The 22,954-nt window shown below is 33.0% G+C and overlaps 2 protein-coding genes across 3 annotated transcripts; one reads left to right on the top strand and one right to left on the bottom strand.

The window, feature by feature from the left end:
• The first annotated feature begins 1,722 nt into the window (after positions 1-1,722).
• Positions 1,723-9,264, top strand: LOC105432615 (jmjC domain-containing histone demethylation protein 1). The gene is made up of 7 exons (XM_089085397.1): positions 1,723-2,007; positions 2,165-2,444; positions 2,577-3,264; positions 3,381-3,705; positions 3,785-4,073; positions 4,252-4,547; positions 6,458-9,264. Exons 1-7 carry the CDS (start codon positions 1,966-1,968, stop codon positions 7,475-7,477), a joined length of 2,940 nt encoding a protein of 979 aa, XP_088941523.1. The 5' UTR covers positions 1,723-1,965; the 3' UTR covers positions 7,478-9,264.
• A 2,044-nt stretch (positions 9,265-11,308) lies between these two features.
• Positions 11,309-20,201, bottom strand: LOC105432288 (uncharacterized). Of its 2 annotated transcripts, none has more exons than XM_089085398.1 (8): positions 19,275-20,201; positions 16,166-16,418; positions 15,306-15,593; positions 13,908-14,230; positions 13,487-13,730; positions 12,971-13,259; positions 12,555-12,858; positions 11,309-12,477 (listed from the first exon to the last, which is right to left on the bottom strand). In XM_089085398.1, the coding sequence occupies exons 1-8, from the start codon at positions 19,443-19,445 to the stop codon at positions 12,316-12,318; spliced, it is 2,034 nt and encodes a 677-aa protein (XP_088941524.1). In that variant the 5' UTR covers positions 19,446-20,201; the 3' UTR covers positions 11,309-12,315. The 2 variants fall into 2 exon arrangements, with proteins under 2 accessions (XP_088941524.1, XP_011645334.2); XM_011647032.2 differs by having other exon boundaries at positions 12,971-13,175; positions 19,275-20,186.
• Positions 20,202-22,954: the final 2,753 nt, after the last annotated feature.

The following is a 22,954-nucleotide window of genomic DNA, read 5'->3' as shown; positions in this document are numbered from 1 at the left end:
ATATCTAATATTTACTTTTTCAATCTTTTTTTAACTTTTTACTTTTAATTGAACCTATATTCACGATATAATAATCGGTTTTGATTCAAACGTACTATCGCTAAATTACTATAATATGCTATACCGATATAATATGTGAGACAAACTCGACCAATGAATTTTGAAATATATTCTTACTAGATGAGCAATTTAAACAAAGATGCGAGTACGCAATCGCAATATTCAATGTCCTCGGCAACGAGAAATTGTGAAAAATTCTTTCCTCCTCCTTCTAATCAAGAATAAACGATTGCCTTCAAATTAACCCATTAACATTTGAAAATAATTATAATTAATAATCACACATTTTCACAAAATACATATACATTTACTTGAATACTTGATTTAATTAGCAAATGTTTAAAACAAGAAACAAATAAATGACAGGATGTCTACTCAAATTTGAAATTTATTCCTTGAGAATTTTTTTTATTTTCAAAACAATTTGTTAAAAGTTTCAGATAAAATAAAAATATTTTTAAATGTATCTTATAAATAAATATATATTTATTATGTAAAGTCCTTAATATTTTCTACTCATACAAGTTTATAAAACCTAAAACAGAATAAAAATTCTCTCGAGTTTCAATAGCTATTAAATTTAAAAAATATTTAAAGAAACTATACGAGCTCTAAACAAGAAATATTTTATATTACATAAACAAAATTACATACAAAATTTTCAAGTCAAAAGTTACAAACAGAATATATAATACATAAAAAAATTCAACTTTTGGAAAATTATTAAAAAATAAATTCATCAAATTCCTTGAGAATTCCACATTTTTCAGATTTTTCCAAATAGTAGACACCACTTCGAAATCGATACCTGATAAAATATCTACTCACTGTTAAAAAGTTTTTGGCGCCATGATCATCTGATGGATCTGCTCATCAAGAAAGATTCGTCGCACTCAGATATGAGAAGCGCGATTAATTTGCACTTAACACGGCAATTACTCAACACCATGTTTGACACTCTCGACGTGAATTCATACACGCGACATTTCATTTTTGGCGAGAAAATTGCGCGAAAATGTCGGAGTTGCTGGCGGCAACCGAACGCGACGCGATGCAACAATATGGCGATCACGCAATCGCGTTTCTCGAATTTATTAGCGCGAAATGACACAGTGCGATATTTAGAAAAATATTCAGTTCTCTTATTTCCCTCGATGTCGCATCAAGTAACGTTTGATTTTTCTCTCGACTTTCTGTAAAAAGAAAGCAAAAATATTAGGAAGATTGTTGACAAAAGAAATATATATATATATATATATATTCTCTATCTCTCTCAATCTCCAATTTTTATTTCTCTCTTAGAAAGAATTTAAGAAAAGTTATTATAAATTATTTAAAAATTTAAATTTTGAATTATTTAAATTAAAAAAATTATTATTCGTAACTTACCGACGTTTCCAACAAAGATGCGTACACTTGTACTCGAAGAATGCCTCTAAGTGGCTTGTAAACCTTGAGAAAGATTGATTGTAATAAAGCCATTTTTAGAGGTATTTCTATTAATAAAGAGGATTCAGAATGTGGATCTGCGTCGATCACACAGACGCACATATGTTTCGCAGAGTTTTCTAACGTTTTATTGACCTCTCGAGCTTCCACACTTCTTCTAGACTCGCGACACACATGCGCGCGCTTTCGGAAGTCGTATGACCGTCGCGGGAATTGGATTGCTAGGTTGGTAGCACTGGCCGGTAGGAAAATGGCGTTGCCGTTTCGCTGCGAAAGCGTACACGAACGAGGAACGTGCTTCCGCGGCGTCATTGACGCGTCGCGCTTGACATGTAAATGGTGAACGATAGACTGCGATCGATCGTACTAACGTGGTCCCATTTTCGCCGTTTTATCGACGTCCCACTGGGCACTCCGATGAGAATTCGGTGATACGTTTCTAGCTGCGTGTCCGCAATGGCCGACGACTCCGCTCCGCTGCCGAAGAGGCGCCAATTGGTAAACAAAGAGCCCGCGCGAACCCGGCGTCGGTGTTGCCATCGGCGACGTCGACGCCGTCGACGGCGACGACGGCGTCGATGTTGACGACGTCGACATTGCGTTGCATCGCGTTAAATAATTTTAAGCGATATCCTCCACGTGTGTAATCTTACAGCGCGAACGACCCAGGAAGTTGTATACGGACGATTGGACCATAGGTGATGAGGAAATCGAGGGTCGCCGTACTTTTCAACTTGACGAAAAAATCGAGGGCAAGAAGTACGATCTGAGCAATTTCAATGGCCTGTTCCGTGAGATGACCGGACCAGAACTGACTTTGACGTTCTTGCAAAAGCATGGTCTGAAAATACCGCTATTATTCAAGGAGAAATCTGGATTGGGTTTGCGAGTGCCCAGTACCAATTTTTCTGTTAATGATGTTAGAACCTGTGTTGGTAAGTTTCAAATATATAGAAGAGAAAAAAAGAGATGTTGCTCAATATATATATATATATATATATATATATATATTTATTTATTTATTTATTCATTTATTTATTTATTTATTCATGACGTTTATATAATAGGTTCTAAGAGAATTCTGGATGTCATGGATGTTAATACTCAGAAAAATGAAGATATGACTATGAAGGAGTGGCAAAAGTATTACGAGGATCCCAACAAGGAGCGCTTGTTAAATGTGATCTCTTTAGAGTTTAGTCACACCAAATTAGAGAATTATGTACAGTCGCCTGCATTAGTGCGACAAATAGATTGGGTAGACGTAGTATGGCCAAGACATCTGAAGGAGTCTCAGGTAGAATCTACCAATCTTCTAGAAGATATGATGTATCCAAAAGTACAGAAATACTGTTTAATGTCGGTGAAAGGTTGTTACACTGACTTTCACGTCGATTTTGGTGGTACAAGCGTATGGTATCATATTCTGCGTGGTGGCAAAATCTTTTGGTTAATTCCACCCTCTGAAAAAAATTTAAATCTCTATCAAGAGTGGGTGTTAAGTGGCAAACAGTCAGATGTATTTTTTGGTGATATGGTAGACAGATGTGGTAGGATAAGTCTAACAGCTGGTATGACTCTGTTCATACCAACTGGTTGGATACATGCAGTATATACTCCTCAGGATTCGTTGGTCTTTGGTGGTAATTTTCTTCATAGTTTTGGTATCGAAAAACAATTAAAAGTGGCGCAAGTAGAAGAGCATACAAAAGTACCACAAAAATTTCGATATCCATTTTTTACAGAAATGTTGTGGTAAGAATGAACAATATATTTTTTTAAATAACATGTATATTATTTATATATATATATATATATATATATATATGTGTGTGTGTATGTATATTATAAAAATTTATATATTTCTATAGGTATGTCCTCGAAAGGTACGTGCACGTACTCTTGGGTAGAAGTCATTTGGATATACCCGAATCGCAACGCCAACACTTAGCTCCGCAGCATAACCAGCATGTGCATCTCACAAAGTTTGAATTACATGGCTTGAAAGCCATAGTCATGTATCTCCATTCATTACCATCAACGAAGAAAAATGTTCCAGATTTAATACGCGATCCGGTCGCTCTTATTCATGATGTTCGATGTTTAGTTGAACAACATAGAAACGATAATTCAGAAGCTGCTGTGACAGGCAATCCTGTTTTACCACCGCCCCCTCCTTTGACCATTGCTGATAGGGTATTTATTGATCAACTATATGAAATTAAGACAAATATGTTTAAATATTTTAAATCATTCTTGTATCATGTTTTATTAGGAACGCATGAGAGTGACGAGAAAAGTGTTTGTAAAAATGAGACATTCAGACAAATCCGAGAGGGCGTTTCCGCGAAGAAGACGCACTAGATGTAAAAAGTGTGAGGCGTGCACCAGACAAGATTGCCGAGAATGTGTTTTTTGTCAAGATATGGTTAAATTTGGAGGTAGTGGTCGTGCTAAACAAACGTGCCTCATGCGCCAATGTTTGCGACCTATGCTTCCAGTTACATCATCTTGTAAGATTTGTCACTTGGATGGCTGGAAACAATCGCCCGCACCATTGACGGGTGCGTATATAATTTATGATTAATTAAATATATTGATTAATTGTATTGTGTATGACGGTACATTTTATATTAGCAAACTTAAAAAATTCTTATATTCTTTAACCATTGTATGATTTAAGTTATATGCAATCTATATTTTCTTTAATCTGTAAATTGAATGTTTGAATAATAATTACAGGTAAACCGTTTCCCACGATACCATCTACTTTAATGGAATGTTCAATATGCTTTGACATTGTACATCCAGAATGCATTGGCTTGAATTCTAAAGAGATAACTGTCAATGATGATTTGCCAAATAGCTGGGAATGTCCACAATGTTGTGAACAAGGTAGAAATTTGGATTATCGGCCGCGTCAGCCAAGAGGCCGCACGCGAAAATTATCAGTTTCGAGTGCAGCTTCTTCAGCAGCAACTACGGATTCCGAGCGAGCTATGACACCAAGTAAACGGTCAAGACATGATCCTAATGAGGTATATCAATTCTTTCATTCAATATATCTCAGAAGTCGAAAAATTAAGAGATAAAAATAATTCAAGGCTTTTAAGATCAGTTAATTGCAATATTTAATAATAAGAGCCAATATTGTATTATAATGTACACTGTATTAATCAAATCTTTTTTGAGTGCAAAAAGGTATGGATGGTCAAGTGTGTTTTTTGCTTACCTGGAAAGATGTACGATGATAGCCTAGAGATGACGCGACTTCTGTATTAAAAAAAAAAAAAAATCATGTAAATTATATATATGTTAAGATAGCAATAAAGTAATGTAAATATTTTTTGATCCTTGTTTGAGATCCTCGAAAATCAGATTAATATTGACGCAAGTTAAAGACACAAGTTATTGTAAAAAATACAATAAATTAGAAAAGACTAAATCGTAGTTTGTAAATAAAATAAAATATTAATAAAATGTGTTAGTGCACAATTAAAAGTGAGGCAAAATTGTCAAATACATATATGTTATTGTCCAAATTCGTTATATAAAAACAAGTTGTATAATAAGATGAAAACAAATGACATGAATACACGAATGACATGGTATATTATATGGCAAAATTATGAATTGTTATGCAATAAAGTGATTAAGAGTTAAAACTATTTGCAGTCAGATAAAATTGATAAACTTGTAAGAGACTTTCAATATGACTAAAGATTTTGTGAAAACAACATCAAATGTCAAAGAAATATAAATAATCAATCACAATTATAGAAATGAATCTTTCAGAGAGGAAAGCATCATGTATTTCAGAAACAGAAATATAATTGAGACTTTAGTGATTACATTATTAATTTAGAATTAATTTAGAATTAATTTTGATTGGGCTAATATTATAATACTTGATGAAGAAAAAATCTTAAATAAAATGTTTAATCTCTGAAATCTACATTGAATTTGCAAAACAATACGCAGTTCAATTTACCTTAACTTAATTGTTTTAAGAACACATGATGCTTTTCCCCTTCTCTAAAGATTTGTCCTTGTAACTGTAATCTGTTATTTATATTTCTTTGACACTTGATGTTATTCTCACAAGATCTTTAGGTACATCAAAAGTCTGTTCTGAATTTCCAATTATCTAATCATTATGATAAGTCTCAATTACTTCATTATATAACAATTTATAATTTTGCATATATTATGTGGTGCATTCACTGAATTCTGTATTATACTGAAATGCTAAGTGCTAATAGAAGGAAATGGATGGAAAGAAACAGAAGAAAAGTTCCATCTGTATTCTTTTTTTCATGTTGGACTTTGAAAAGATCACTGTTGATCATTAATCAGAAATTGCTACATAGAAGGAAACTGAGAAAGAACTTATGCTATCTATTTCTTATCTCAGAAGAGTTCGGCTAGTGCATTTAAATCATATTTTTATTTATCTTATTATATCTTGTTACATTTAATGTCTTATAATGAATTTAGATCATAAATATATATTAATTATGTATTTGGCAATTTCCACTTATCTTTGACTGTGTCCTTCACATTATTTTACTATTATGACTGTTTATCTTACAGATCATTAAATTTATTCTTTTCTAATTTATTGTATTTCTTAACTTGCATTGATGTATTAATTTGATTGAGAAAAATCCAAACAAAAATCACAATTTCTACATTATTATTTCATCACTCTATATATATATATATATATATATATATATATTTTATATACATAATTTACATGTATATCGAGTATTGATTATTATTAGCATCATTCATAAAAAATATATTTACTAAATATTTAGATATTTTTAGATTATATAATAGATTAATTTTTTGCATGATTGAATTAGCGTAATGATTTGAGATTGCGTAAGCCACATTGTACAGGATATTATTGTATAAATTTCACTAGGTTTTTTTTTTTAAGGCATGGAATGATTCGCCAGGAGAACCAGCCGAAGGTGAACAGAAAATGAGTCAACAGCGCACCCAGTTAGCTATGCAGTTGATTGCCTCAAGCAGCAGATCTTTGGTGAGGCCGCACATAGTAGTTAGGCCATCGGTGCTTAGGCCACCGCCACCTATCCAAGAAACAGATGGCGAATCAAATGAGCAGAATGTAATGTACAACAAGACAGCAATGCTTGCAGTATTTCAATATCTTAGCATGAAGGATTTGCTTAATTGTGCCTTGGTCTGTCGTACCTGGGCGAGATATAGCATAGATCCCAGTCTATGGAAGAAACTCGATATGTCACACTATAGTCTCCGTTCTTTACACTTGACCGCTATTATTCGACGACAACCCGAGAGTCTTTTACTAGATTGGACTAATGTCAATAAGATGCAATTAGCTTGGTTGCTGAGTAGATTACCACAATTACGAGCATTATCCCTTCAAGGCTGTACTTGGGCTGGTGTTCGTGCCTTGAAGAGCTGTAGTTGCCCGCCTCTAGAAAAACTGAATCTGAATTATGTTACTTCTCTAAATGACGCCGTTTTAGAAGAAATCTTAGATTCGCCAACGGATTCAAGACCAGGTCTTATAGACAAAACATCGCGACTAAAACATCTCAAGAATCTGTCTCTAGCTGGATGCGATCTCACGGATCGAGGAGTGAGATACATAGTTCAACACTTGTTGGATCTTGAAACCTTAGATCTTTCTTCGATCGGCAGACTCACTGACGCCGGCGTGGCGCACTTGATGTCGCTACCAAAACTAATGTCACTGAATTTAGCAAACTGCAAGTTGCTCACTGAAACAACTCTCGACCACTTAACGAGATGTAAAATGTTAAAACGTCTGGATCTACGACACACAACCCAAGTATCGACGCAAGCAATTATTAAGTTCGCTGCCAAGAGCGAACACAACTTACACGTGACAGATGTTAAGCTGGTCGAAGAGAAGAAAAAGACCAAAACCGAATTCATGGACACGTGAAAAAGCATAACGCTCACACACGAACTATTGTTCAGTGCAATCCGGTTATCGTCGCATGAGAACATCGTTTACAGAAAATTAGAGCCATAATACATTCTACAATCAGTGATTATTTATTTTACATGAAAAAAATCTATATCATTACAATGCATTTTTACGACAACAAAAAGGACCTGACTAATATAGAATTTTTATTTGGGTAACACTTATTTTTATCGATATAAGACAAGAATGATTTCTTCGCAATTTGAAAATTTTTTATTATCCATTTCAATTATTACAAATATTTGTCTATTGATTATCTACTTTATTGTGTGATTCATATATCACATTTATATTTTTCAAATCTACCAAAAAAAAATCCAAACCCTGAATATTTCCAAATGATGTTTTGATAAATATTTTGTTATATTTCGAGCTGACTTTTTCTTTGTAAAAATCGAAAAGAAGTGGTTTTCATTTTTTTTTTAATTTTTTCATTATATAAAGCACAAATAAAAATTGTATTAAATTATAGAACATAATTTTGTTATTTAACATTTCAAACTTTCAAATTTGCAAAATTAACCATAGAATTTTTTCATTAAAAAAATATTTGATGATTTGAAACATTCAATGTATACATTTTCGCACGAATGTACACACAAACACAAGTGTTAATAACTGATATACATTATGATTATTATATATGTATTATTAATGATATATAGATATAATTAATATACATGTATTTACATATATATTACACGTATATTAATTATATAATCCATAGATATACAAATATATTTTTGTTTATTTTGCATTAAATCTATTTATTCTGCTTCATTAAACCACCAAATTTTGTAAAAAATGCAAAGTAAGAGTAAAAACACAATGTTCCTTAATCATATTATCTTTTTTATATTTGGTATATTTTATACGCGCGCGCGCGCGAAAATGTTAATTAAGTTACAAAAAAAAAATCTACTAAGTTTGAAAAAAATGTACGAAAGTGGAATGGTACATAAAAATTTTATAGAATTATACTCGCATCAAAAACAGTATTTTTCGCGTAGATTATTGAAAATAGGAAGCGCTCGAAAATAAATATTTATCTCGCATGAATATCTGAACTCTCAACCAAGAAGAATACATCGCAAAAATGAGAAAGTGATCTATAATTATACATTACATATACATATGTACACAATTTATCTGCAAATGTGCGTTAAAATGTCAACTGTATTGTTTTATATTATGATGATTTTACATGTTGAAGACAGCATGTATGTTTCGAATTTTCATTTTTGATTTGAATTTCATTTTGTGATGTTTTGTGCAAGCCAATGTACATACATACCTGTTTTTTTATGTGTATACATTTCAATTGTGTATCTTCTTTCTTCTTTCCGTTCTTTAAATGTGCTTTCGTGTAAAAACAATAAGGATAAACGAATTAGATATCGATTCAAGTGCCATCGTGCATATTATGAAATTTCTCGTTTTTTTTATGATCTAATGCAACATTACGATCATGTGTATCGTTTATATTATAATATTTTGAAAAAGATACTTTGGTAGCAAGAACGTTCTTACAAATGCAACAAATTTTATTACCTTTGCCGAGGACATTTTATCACGAACGAAAATCGTTTTCATCTCTTTTTTTACTTATATAATCAAATTCAAATTTCATTTAGCGCAATTTAACAAGAAGGAAGTCGCCACGCTGTAACACATTGTATAATACATGTAATTCACGGAGAGCAATAGCGATCTCTGATTCCAAAATATAATTTTGATTTGTACATGATTGTTAATTTCACCCCTCTTTCTTCATTGTCCAATTTCTTCAATTTACACCCTGTAATTTATAAACGTGTAGAAACATGAATTGTGTGTTTCAAGAGAAAATCTATCAATAAAAATAATGTGTCTAAATTTTCTTCTTTATAGAAGAATTTGTTAAGAATATAAATCTATTTCACACATTCTTTGAACAATCAAATTTAAAAAATATATATGTTAATTTAAAAATTTATATAAATATTGTATTTAATTTTTTCAAAATTGCATTAATTTTAAATTAATGGAAAAGAAAGAAAGGGAAAAAGAAATAAAATCAGTACACAAAAATCAGTAAGATCGATGTCCATTACCTGTATCGATTGTATATTTAAAAACTTATTCAGAATCATCCAACGTGGATAAAATCTTCTCTGAAATAAAAAAGGCACCTTTTAATTTATATGCAATAATAGAAATATAAAGTATAGAATTATGTTTTTCGTGTCTCGCATAGTTTGCGTAGTTTGCGATGCACGAAAAAAAATTTTGCTGAAATATTTTAGTAGAAAATTTTTGGTTACAACAATGAAAATATTTTTTAACACATGTTTCTATTTACTAATTATTTTGTTAAAATACAAAATTATTTTGCTATAAGAATTCATTGATTTCTATTCTGTCATTTTATATAGTTTAGTGTGTGTTTATTAATATAGTTTTAATAAGAGCAAAATGCAATATATATATATTCAAATTTATAACCTTAAGAATAAATTTGTTCTCATTGTTAATAAGAAAATCGATTTTATCTGATAATTGAATGCGATAAATGTTAGTCTCCATAAAAATGAACGATAATTTTGCAGTGACAGCAAAATCTTTTCCTTTCTGTAAAATTATGAATTTTGTAAACTTTTCCTTTCTGTAAAATTTGAATTTCGTAAATTTTCTTTTGTTTCTTTTAACAACAAGATCTTATATTAAATCTTATATTAAATATTAAAAAATAAATTATCGACACATTAAGATTCACTAAAAATTTTAAAAACTTTATTTCTGAAGATAGTTTAATTGGATACAAAAATATTCCCAAGTGGAAGGATATTGGAAGTATCCAGAATCAACAAAACGAAAAAAATTGGAGGACACTCGGTCAATCAATAAAGTTTTTGAGACATTCATTTATAGATCGACCGATTTATTTTTCAGTAAATTATTAATAAAGTACTTAAACGCGCATAGAATTTGTATCGGTCCGGTCTCATTTCTCTTTCATCTTTCGTCAGTAAAGTTCAAGAAAATTTAATAAAGAAATAGGAAGTGTGTTTGACAAGCATTTTTGCACGAAGTTTTAAGGCAATTTAATTTTTCTCCTTCTGTTTAAAAAAATATTTAGAGCGCACGTTTGTGTTGTCTAGTTGAAGATAAAAATCACATTTTCTTACAGTACTTCCTGTTTCGATTTCTTTCAAGTATCTCTTTATTATAATAAAATCTATTTTGTAGACCGCATAACGTACATATTAATGATATTAATAAACGTTATCGTAACTACAAAAATTCTGTAACATTTTTCTATTTTTACGCTAATTTTAATATGCTTTGTATTTTTTTAATCCAATCGATTTTTTATTCAATATGTAGAATAGTTATTCAAAAATGCAATTGCAATACCTTTAATTATTGCTATTGTCATAATTAATTTTGTATTTTATTTTACAAATGTTTTAAAATTAATATTTAATTTAAGGATTATATAACGATCTATTTATATTCAATGATGACTTTTCTAATTAAACATTTTTTTCGTTTGCGTCATGTTTAGAAATTGTATCATGATTATTATTATCAAAATAAACCAAATAGATATCTAATAAGGAAAAGTTTTTATGTGCTGTGCTCAACGATCAATTTCATCTATTTTTGATCGATTTAACTAGCTGAAAAATGTTTTACAAATCCATCTTGACTTAAACAGTTGCTTCTTAAATATTCTTAGAAATATCATATATAAAATCATTTCAACCAAATCTATTTGCTTCGTCAGTAAGCTATTACAAGAAATTTTATTCGATCAATAATAATTTATTAAAAAATATCTTACACCTCTTAAGATAACAAAAGAGGGAACGATTGCTTTTTCACTACGATATATATCGAACTTTTGTTACTACAGAATATTAATCCATTGTTTCTTTATAGTTCTTCAGTCTTAATTTCAAATTTCAATTTGTTACAAATTGCGCATTAAATGATAAAACAAAGCGTTCATCTTAGACATGTATTGTATTGAAATAAATTATTCACTAAGACGTAATTAACATTTTGCCTTAACAACGTTCGATATTTCGCAATTGTACAGAGATGTCCATTACAAGTCACAAATTGAATGTAAATTCTTGTTTGATATTGTGCGCATATATAAATGTTTGTGTTTTTCAATACAATACACATGTTAAAGAAACTATGTGTTACTTGTTAAATTAATTTTTTAAACGCGAAATTTCTTATTTCACCGAATTAATGCATATAGCGTTTTTCTAGTCATCATTCAGTCTTTTATAAATAAAAAACTTTCACTCTACACTCTACATATATATGCTGAATCCAAACTAATCAAATTATAATAAGCAACATATTCGTAAATGTTTGTTCATGATCGTTTTTCATGATCATTCAATTAATCTGGACGCGACTTAATGCAACATAATGATATTTATGCGTTGCAATTATTATAATATTAAAAGATTATTACATTATTACTGAGCTGAAAAAGCTGCATCTAGCGTTTATACAAGCTTTTACATTTCACAAGCTTGAAAACCGTTTAAAATCCGCAATAAAAGTCAATGTTCATAAATTTTTTAATAATTATATTTTGCGACACAGTTGACAGACATCTCTATGGATTATCGCTGTTCCCTATAGAAATCTTTCGATTAAGTGTGCATGTGCAGTGTATACGAGTGTGTAAATCATTTTTATAACGTACAATTGTCTATATTTTAATAATATGTATATGTGAGTGTGTATACAATTTCTGTTGAAATATTCTTCGCTGTATGTTTAGTCTAACCTAGTTCCGCTAAGACAGAATCAAGATCCTCCTGCAAGCTGATACTATCCTCTCGCTGCTTCACCAGACTGTCTTTGATTCTGTCCACTTGCGCCTTTAATAAATAATTTCCCTTTTTCAAGGCCGCCAATCGCCCCTCGTGTTTCTTCACGCGTTTCTGAAAGAAAACAAAAAGCGAATCAGAAATTACATTCAATACACGGCAATAATTTCTTCGCACGGCGGAAGACTCACTTGCAAAATATCTTTACGTTTCTCGATAGGTGCCTGCTCGTCGTCAGGCTCGGACTCCTCTTCTTCCGATTCCTCAGACTCTGATTCTTCCTCAGATTCCGTCTCCTCCTCCTCCTCCTCTTCGTCCTCGACTTCTTCCTCTTCCTCATCGTCGTCATTGGCATCTGACATCAGCTTCGCCATTTTGTCTACTTGTTTCTGCAATTGTTTGTACTTCTTCTTTTCTTCAAACAGTAATTTCTGTTGCTGTTTGATCTGCTCCTTCAATGCATGTCTTTCTTTTCTCGCGTTCACAGCCTTGTCCCTATTCAGGCAATTTTTCGTATTTAATTTTTTGTATTATTTAATGTATATTATCGTTGCTTACACTTACTACAACAAATTGAACGTATCTCGTAATCTTCATCGTCACTCACTTGAAATTCTTAATTTTGGAAATGAGAAGCTTGACCTCTCTCTGCGCGCGTTTCTCTGCTCCAGCTTTAGGATCGTCCTCTTCTTCCTCCTCTGTGCTCTCTTCTTCCTCCTCACTTGTGCCGCCAACGTCCTGTTTATCTATACTCTTTTGCGACGCGATCCTGGCTACATCCTTCGCGCTTGGACAACCGGCCAGTGCCATTCCTGTAATATCGTACCATCCAATGTCTTCCCAATCCTCTGCTAGTTCCACTATCGGCTCAGCTTCAATAGGCGTAAGCTTTTCTTCTAATAAGCAAAGCAAGGCAAAGCAAAGCGAAAAACAGCGATGTTAATATAAGCACTGATATAAAACATAGGAAGAATAATATGACATGTTTCAAATTAATAATAATAATGATCCAGTTGTACGAAAAGTGATTAAGTTCACTGCGATAAGCAAGGCAGATGAGAACGCAGTTAATTCGAAATTATTTTTTTTTTTTAGCGAAACAAACATTCTCTTAATTACGAACCAGCTTTCATACGCTTTTCCAACGCCGCATACATTCTTTTCATTTCTTCCAACTCGCTTCTAGCTTTGTCTCTTTCCTCGGCAGCAACGGCGAATTCTTTTTCCGCCTTTTCCGCATCTTTTCTCGCTTGCTGTACCTCCCGCCTCAAAGATTCTGTAAGCTTTTCGTCCTGCTGCTTACTCTCCTGAGCGTTCTTTTGTAGCTTTATACGTTCCACTTCCGCCTCAAGATTCAAAATTCTCGCCTGCGTATAAAATCCCGTAAGAATTTAGCTCACTTTTTTATGCTTATCCGCTCGTGCTGATTATAATTTACATTTCGTTTAAATAAAAATATAAAGAATTTCAAATAGCACGAGTTAAAGTAAACGTCTCCTCTTCTACGAAACTTTTCTCAAAATGCTAAATCTTAATCTTATTACCTGCAAACGTTTATTATCTCGTTCCAAAGCTTCTTTATTTCTAAGCTCCAGCGCGAGCATCTGCTTGGTGCTTTGCAAATCGTCTCTTACAGCGTCAATGTCGTCCATTTCATCCTGAATGACATCATCCACTGGCGCCTCCTCGGCCTTCTGGATTTGTTCCTCGATGGTCAGCTGTCGTCGAAACTTTCTCAGACCCTCCAACATTGGTTTTGAGCGGTCATTCGTCTTCACACTTTTGAGCTTTACGCCCTGCTGAATCTGCTTCAGCAGCTGATTGTGCATATTCGATTTTTCAGATTCGAATACGAAGTGGGCTTTGCCTGGCAGAGAAAGAGACAATCGATCAAAATGAAAACGTACATACATGTGTGTTGCTGTCGCTTTATCGTATTTCATTTTAATAAAACCACGAAGTGTTCCGTATCTAATACGTCGTCTTGTAGCAGCAAAAAGGAAATAAGTATTTTCCAAGTCGTAAAGCAATATAAGAATATGGTTTTACATTATTTTATATTACGTTATATATTAGAATCAAGGAAGACAATCTCTGTATATATCATCGTATTTCTCAACTTAGTCTTGACTTTAACAAAGGATTTAAGTCTATATTTAAATTGAGTAATGAAAATTGAAAAATTATTCATAATAATTTTTGCCTTATTTCTCCTTCAAAATTTATTTGCTAAAAATTAATACTGTAAATGTAACAGAATAATATTTTGTTCAGCTTGACAGAAGCGTATAAAAACATCGTATAAAATCTTACGAGACCATTAATTGATACTTAACGCTTCGTATTGGCGTATGCATTTTTAACGAGCACGACGTCATCTGCCTCTGAACCTGACGTTTTCGTTTCTCATCGAAGTTGTCGATTCGGAGAGTGAGAGATCCTGATCGCTGCTCGCTCGCGCGACAGGAGAGAAAGGGAAGGATGTCGGTAAACCCATTGAGAAACACGAAGACAACAGTTAATTCAACGATAATCAATTAACAGTTTAATTAGTCCAACAGTTTAACAATGGATAAACGATGGCTCGCCTATTGGCGGGCGTAGAGGGTAGTTCGAGGGTGACATTGGAGAGGGGGGGGGGGGGGGATAGCGACAGAACATTACTGCTGGCTATTTGTACTATAAACGAGACGCAGAGGAACGTGTTGCGTTAATCTAAATTTCTGCTTGCGCATCCAATTGATCGCACTACGTCGCTCACGTCGCCCCTTCAAACGATCACGCAAGAAAAGAAAAGCGGAGGAAGTAAAGAAACTCTCTCCGCGAAGTACAGTTTTTCTCTCTACGACGATTTCTCTTCTTAAAAAGGAACACTTTCTACAAGGGGGGAAGATACGGCCCCTTTGGTATTTGACGGGGATCGAAGAGGGTTCGACGATCACCTGCTGGATCGGCCGTGACTTTGTTCACCCTCTCGATCAGGGGCGCGCTCCGGTCGTTACATTTGACATGTCTGAGCTTTTTGCCACTCTCAACCTCTTTCATCATGTTGGCCCAATCCGGCCGTTTTCTCGGCCTGGACTTCAATACCTCCAGTTTCTGCATTTGGTTGTCGTTGAGGGGCGGCAAATCTTTGAGAATCGTACGACTGGGTGGTGGCGGCGGCGGCCGTGGTGGTGGCGGTGGTGGAAAGTTTGCTCGTGACGAGCTCTTCGATAAAGTTGGAGCACCTTGGCATAGAGCATGGTCCTCGTTATTTAAGAAAGGTATAATGTTAAAGTGCACAAAAATCATTGTTTCTATCTGATGTGTGTAGGAATATCTTTCATTTTAATAGATAAAATAAAAAGGTTTCTATTTTTGAATGCTATAAAACTATATGTTTCTTAGTTTTATGTCAAGTTTTACTAAAATAAAAAAAAAGATATTTCATATTTAATCCTTTCAACATTTGTGACACTTTACAAATTTATATTGTTACGTGACCGTTTTGTTCACATCTAACTAATGCCATTTGATTTTTCTTGTAATGAAAATTATTTGTAATTTTGTCCTGTTTTACTTTATTTCTCTATAGAACTGTTTTAGATTCGGCTTTTTTATGATCAATGATCCGATCTATTTGACGATATTATTAATAAACTACTTCCACCACGCGGAGGAAGTAGTTTTTGTTTCAGCAAAATCCCCGAGCTGGGGAAAGGAGAGTTCTGCATTTCGAGAGTTTAATGAAAGGATTAAACATTTGATACCGTGAATGACAGAATCTAAGGGAAGGAATGACGATCGTCGTCGCTCGTACCTGTAGTGCTCTCACTCTTCGAGAGTGGTAAAATGTCACCCCGTGATCGAGATCTTTCGATACGGATCTGTCGTTCGAGTTGCGGCCTCGAATTTGGCTCCTGTCGTCCATTCTCGCGCGGCTTCGCTGGCACCGGTCGGCCACTCGGGATTTTTTCATTATTCTGCTGCGATGGTATTATCGTAATTTTGCTTTGTTTACGCGGTTGTCCATCTGACGAAGGTGCTGCTGGCTCCGCAGGTTTCGGCACACTCTGTTAAAGAATCAATACTTATTTAATTATAACTGTTAATAACAAGCACATTGAAAACATTAATTTTAATTTTAATTATACAATTGTATTAAAATATTTATTAATTTCAAAAGTACTTTGAAATATATGAAAATATAATATATATATATTTAATAATTTTATATATATATATATATATACCTTTTATCTGTTTCAATTTTAAATTATTATGTATTTTATTTATTATTTTGCCATATGTTTACTATATATTTTATTTACATATTTTATTAAATTATTAGAACATTTTAATAATTAAATACACATAATTAAAAAATAATTTTAATCTTTATTCTATTAATAAAATAACAATTCTGTTATAATTCAAGAAACGAATTAGCACCATCGCCTCATCTTTTCGATTCACAATTCGCGTTTTTGTTATATTTTCACAACTTAAATCAATTTCCCGCATTTTTTATTTCCATAATTTTTTTCTATAACTGCGCCACATTAAAAAGAATACGAAAGAATAATCATCGTGTGTCTAGTGTAAGATAATCGTGACAGATAATAGAAAAAGAAAGAATCATTCTCCTTCCATTCCTCTTTTCTTGATTGTTTGAAATAAAAAGAAAGATCAAGAGAGAAAGAAAGAGAGATTCAAAGAGTTTTCTTGGCAAGTCTCGAAAAGTTTGTTCCGCTGGCTTTAAATAATCCACATTGAATTTCGCACTTGAGATATCATGTTATTCAATTCTGATCGTCATCGACGCGGAGTTTCCATTTTTTTAAATAATTAGGCTCTAGTATCACCGTTCAACTTTGAAACATTCAAAATTCTCAGGAATTTTTGTCATTTTCTCTTTGTTTCCATAAAAATCGTTTTGAGCTCCAAAAAAATCTGTCTCCGCTTTCGGCGCAAATCTATGACGTTGCATTTGCAATTTTCGAGCATGCTCAAGCGAAATCGCGGTGTGAAACACATTAAGAAACTGGCGGAAGACGCAGCTGGCAGGCCATTTGAAATAGAAACGCGTGTTCTTTAAATAATCGTGACCCAGAGGCTTATATGTGGGCACGCGTGCGACGAGTCTCACTTTCCTTCACGATGGGAAAACGAATCTCAATTGACAAGCACGTGTGACATGTCTGAAGACTTTAACGAACGGCCATGAACTACTTGCAGCGTATACTTGCAATTATATACATTATATACTTGCAATTTTTTAAACGTTTTTTTATTGTAATTACAACGATCCAATCAATGATTACCTAATGCAAAGATAAATAAAATTTAAAATTGGAAAAAGATTTTATCAATTAAAAATTGGGAAAGGAAATCTTAAAAAATAATTTTATATTTTTAATTTTGATATTACACTTGTGTGATAAATAAATCTAATAAAAAATTATGCGTGACATCATAAAATATATGAATATGAATAGAATCCGATTAACGACAATTTTCTGATTTGAATTTAATCTGTTCTGTTGATGATCTAAGCGCGTATAAAATAATATCGCGACATGATGTCAGGCTACGCAAATCTTCATTTTATTTTAGCGGTTTTACGCTTCATCTCACACATACATATTATGTATTATACATTAATCCCGTAATTTTATTTTCTTGTGGTCGTCGCCAAGAGATTGAAAGTAATCTCTTAAGAATTTTCTAATGTGTTGGAGGAAAACTAGTAAACAACTAGTTTAGTCTCACATGTGCGTGTGATTTTTCAAATTACCGTTATTAAATCTTTCTTATCTTAGGTTACATACTAACTTTATAATAAACACGTTTTTATGTAAATTATTTAAAAGAAAATAAGATTTTAATAATTCATATTGAATTTATGATTGCAGTGTCAAAATAAAAGAAATATTTTTCGTTTAAGATATTTACAAACTTTTTCTATAAAGGAAAGGAAACTCGTAAAGGAGTACGTTTTTATATCAAGATGGACTATTAAAATGCACTGTTTGCATACAAAAGATCGTGTGAAATTTCTCGCCACCCGAAATGTTTATCGCGCTCACTCTTTACAAGACACCCACGCTAACTATTAATATCACGATCAGTACAGTAAAGTCCGCTGACTTTGAAACCCAATATCTGAATGGAAAAAGACTGCGAAAGTTGCATAGATGATTTACATGCTGAAAACGAAACATATTATATCCGATTTCGGCGCAAATGAAATTTAAACCTTGTTCAACTAACGATATTGATTCTAATTTTTTTCAACTTTGCGTTTTGCCTCAATTAATTCTTATTTTGTAACTTAAACATTAACACATAACATTATCCAATATCATTGATTTTGTGTTAATTTTAAAATATTAATATTTGATTATAAAAATAAATGTAAACATAGAAACATGATTTAATTCTTTAATAGTTACTATAATATGATATGTGTTTATAATATAATACGTTTTTATAAATTCGTTTAAAAAAATAATAGCAAGAAATGTAATTTAATATTTCTCTTTTTATAATTACAAGAAATACTTTATTCTTAATAGAAAATGTTAAGAAAATTATAATTATAATTTATTTTTCCGCAACATTCTATTGAGTAAAATAAAGAATATATTTTACAAACAATTTAGGCTCCACCTACTGTCATCTCGATCTTCTATCTATGAAAGTTCAAAGTTTCTTCAACTTGAATTTCTTCGACTTCAGAAATCCATCGCAAAGTTGTAAAAATGTTTCTGAAGAGTCATCTCTGAAGAGCGACTCGATATTCCATAAGCTCTTTCATCGTCCTCGAGAAAAGAGGAAAATAACTGTTATCTCGTAACAACCTATCTCGCGATTATCGCGAAGAAGATAATATAGCGTTATCAACCCTCTTGATATTCTCCACCCACCTTCAAGGTGACTTGGGTAAAAGCCGGAACTTCCTCGGTCTTCGGCTTAGAATCCCTGCGGGAGTTGAGAGTCCAGGGCGCGGTGGGCATGGGCAACGGGTTCGGACCATCCTTGACCCATGGTGGTCGAAAGGTGGTCCTTTGCGGTGGCTGACCACCGGCGCCGGGCATCGTCGCTCAGCGTTCTCCCTCTCGTTACGGCGATGAATGATCCTGCTCCCGCTTCCACCCTCGGGGATCTTCTCGTGACGTTCGACCAACGGGCGGTGACTCGCTCGCGTTAACCGATAATTTGCGGAACAAATGAGACGGTCCACACTGTTTCCCAAATCGACGACGATCAAAGATGTATGCGAACGTGATGATCTCCCACTGAGGGATGATTCCTGGACCGACGGGATCGCAATAGGTGGGGACCACGCGTGGGCGAAATTCCCGGCGCAACCCACTTCTCGGAATCAGGAGTTCCCGATCGTGGCTGCACCCTTCCGGAGAAAGATCCTTGAAGACGCACGATGCGGCACCGTGACGCCGACCGACTGTCGCGTTCTTGCGTCCTTTTTTTTTCCCCTCTCGTTCGCTTTCTCTTGCGTTCTCGTTCGGTCAGGAAGGTGACTGCGAATCACGGCGGGGTTGAGAATTTTTGCGCGAGTCCGGGAAAGATCGAGACCTGGACCGCGCAACAGGCGGACTGCACCTCCCTAACCGTACGATATTTCCGTCCGTGTGACGTCATCGAGAGACGGGAGCCTGAAATAGAAAGATGATTCTCTCCTCCTCTAGGACGTCCTCGGCGACGTGCTCATCGGGGCCTCCGTCGTCTCCTTCGTGCCGTCGACGTCCTACGACGCATTCCGCGTCTGTTTACGATGCAATCGCGCCGATCATGACCGACCATGAGGGTCGATCAAGCCTTCAGGGTCAGTCTCAAGCTGTCACTTTTCAATCATGATAAATCTAAAACAGCTGAAAATTATTTGAAGCAAAAAGGATTTTAATAGAGGAAATTTTAATTTAATACAGGAAAATTTTTTAATATAATATTTGGATGTTACGAAATGCAAGGAATTGAAAGACATAAAAGAAAGAAAAGTTATTATGCGCAATAATCATTTTCACATATCAATATTTGTTCGTTAAATTTGTTAAATATTACACTGGTTATGTCTAGAATCTCTGTCAAAATGCCAACATTATTTTATTTTCATTCCACTTAATTTATCGAACAACAATATAAAGAGAGATTTTGTCAGCAGCAGATGATACTGAAAGATTATCATTATAACAATATGCCATTGTTATAAAAATGTATAAATGTATAAAAATGTATAAAAAGAATTATATCGCGTTATAAATTAAAAAAAAATTTAACCCGTTATTTAATGCAGAATTAATGTTTCCCTTTTGACTCTATGTCGTGAAAGTTTTAGTTTTTAATTTGTGATTCTTACAACAAAATTCTCAAGTTATAAGACCATTCCCAAGAATTAAAGTTCCATAAAAAGAAAACGAAGAAAATAAAACGAGAAGCATTTTTTATATATATGTGTGTGTGTGTGTGTGTGTGTGTGTGTGTGTGTGTGTGTGTGTGTGTGTGTGTGTGTGTGTGTGTGTGTGTGTGTGTGTGTGTGTGTGTGTTTGTTTCATATTTGCGTTATTTAAACACACACATAGAATTAAAATAATGATTAGAATTAAATACAAATAAAAGAAATTGTCAGATGAGATCTTGTGTGAATTAATCGAATATATCAAATAATAATAAAAAAAATCTCTTAAAAAAACTGTAGCATAGAATTGGAAATTTGTGTTATTTTGTTATGTTTTAATATAATCTGATATTGAATTATTTAAAATAGAAATGCGTTTTATATTAGTGATTAGTTAAATTTGCGACGCGTTGTAGAAAATTAGCTGAACGTTTTATTTTTAACATTAATGTATCAATTTATATATATTGCACATTAATTATTATTAATTTTTATATTAAAACCATATGGTAGACATAAATTGCCCATAAATAATTCTACAAAAATTTTAAATTACTATATTTTATTTAACAGATTATTTGGATAGAAACTAAATGAAAATATTGTGATATTATTTTTTATTTAATAAACTTTTCAAGTTTTTAAAAATATTTGAATTTGGATTTTGATATATATAAAATTTAAATATTTAAATATTATATAAAAAAAAAATACTGAAGAATGTTGGTCAAAGTTATCGTAACAAGATAAGGGCATTTTTATATTCGCTTAATTTCGTGTGCTAACACAAGATTGCGCTGTCAGTTCATACTGCGAGAAAGCGCAATAAGTTGAACGGCGAGAAGTGCTGAGGAAAAGGTTGGTAAAATTTCTTAAATAATAATTTAACTAAAAAAATAATTAATTTTAAATTACTACGAAATTTATATTTTAACATATTTTAACATGTTTTTTTATTATATATAAATAGTATATAATAGTATATATGTAAAAAAAAAATAGTATATGTAATGCATAAAATTTAAAAATTCTCCACACGAGCTGATTGCCGTAGAAAATTAGTTTTCTCCATCTATTTAACAATAGACATGATTTACCACAATGCTCTAGTTTATATTTTGCTAGATAACTCCTAAAAAACGTTCCGTGAAGCCTAGATTTTCACGTAAAGAGATAATTGAACGCCTCGCTACAATCGCGAACGAAAAGAAAGAGGCGAGGTTCTCCTGTCGCCAAAGTGCGTACAAAGTCGTCGAGTGAATTAGAACTCTATTATTGTCGTCATTACCGCTGGCTCGAAAGTTCCAATTAGGCGGCACGGGTCTCTCTCTCTTCGGCAGAAAAGGGCGAAGAATTTCCGAGGAATTCGCGGCGGGTACAGCTAGGTGGTCGCCATTAATCCTCGCGCGTACGCGGTGACAACCATCGAATTAGTCGGGCGATCCGTCAAAAAGCGCATTTCCGTGGGCGAGCATGCGTTATATCCGCTGTCTCGGACGAACACATGGCGTTCCGGGCATTTCACACGCACGCAACCACAGTCGCATCTTCATCGCGGGATGAGAGACGCGTGCACGTCCGAAATTTGCAGTAGAGATATCAGAAATCGGAAGCTCGACACAAGAGACCTGTTAGAAATTAAAATCTGAAGAAATTAAATTTCAAATGGTATAAGAAAAAAAATTAATCTTGAATCAAGACATAATATTCTCATACATATAAGCAAGAGTATTATAATCTCCTTAAAAAACTTCTTTGGTTCTTGATTTAATTCAATTTGTATCGATGCATTACTTTTTTGCTCAACATCTTGTATATGAAGATTATAATATTCTTGTTTATATTATACTATGTGAAAATATCTATATCTATATCAATATAAATTTAATCAAATCAAGATTAAAATTTTTCTATTTTCTATTTTTCTCACGACTATATATGAGAATATACAGTTTTGATTTAAAATTAATTTTTTTTCTGTGCAGTTTGTCTATTAGAAGAAAATTAATGATTTATTGTCTATTGTTAAATCCGTAGTTGTATCCATAAATTAAGCGGAAAAAAATTCAGTACAAATAAGCGAATGTTTTTTCTTCTTTTCCTTTTTATTTTTTTCTATTTAGATTTTCATTGTATGAATACAGTATCACAATATATTGACTTAGGTCTGTTTTTGACTCCTACATGTTA

The sequence above is a fragment of the Pogonomyrmex barbatus genome, unplaced genomic scaffold, assembly GCF_055798465.1.
Source record: "Pogonomyrmex barbatus isolate J1 unplaced genomic scaffold, ASM5579846v1 scaffold1, whole genome shotgun sequence".
Lineage (NCBI taxonomy): Eukaryota > Metazoa > Arthropoda > Insecta > Hymenoptera > Formicidae > Pogonomyrmex > Pogonomyrmex barbatus.
This window is presented reverse-complemented; position numbering and strand designations above follow the sequence as displayed.

Coding starts and splice junctions, on each gene's coding strand:
- LOC105432288 (XM_089085398.1), bottom strand. CDS start 19,445: ATGCCCGGCGCCGGTGGTCAGCCACCGCAAAGGACCACCTTTCGACCA. Junction 16,419..19,274: donor TTACCCAAGTCACCTTGAAG/GTGGGTGGAGAA, acceptor ATTCTTTAACAG/AGTGTGCCGAAACCTGCGGA. Junction 12,478..12,554: donor AACGTAAAGATATTTTGCAA/GTGAGTCTTCCG, acceptor GTTTTCTTTCAG/AAACGCGTGAAGAAACACGA.
- LOC105432615 (XM_089085397.1), top strand. CDS start 1,966: ATGGCCGACGACTCCGCTCCGCTGCCGAAGAGGCGCCAATTG. Junction 3,265..3,380: donor TTTTTTACAGAAATGTTGTG/GTAAGAATGAAC, acceptor ATATTTCTATAG/GTATGTCCTCGAAAGGTACG. Junction 3,706..3,784: donor CTTTGACCATTGCTGATAGG/GTATTTATTGAT, acceptor ATGTTTTATTAG/GAACGCATGAGAGTGACGAG.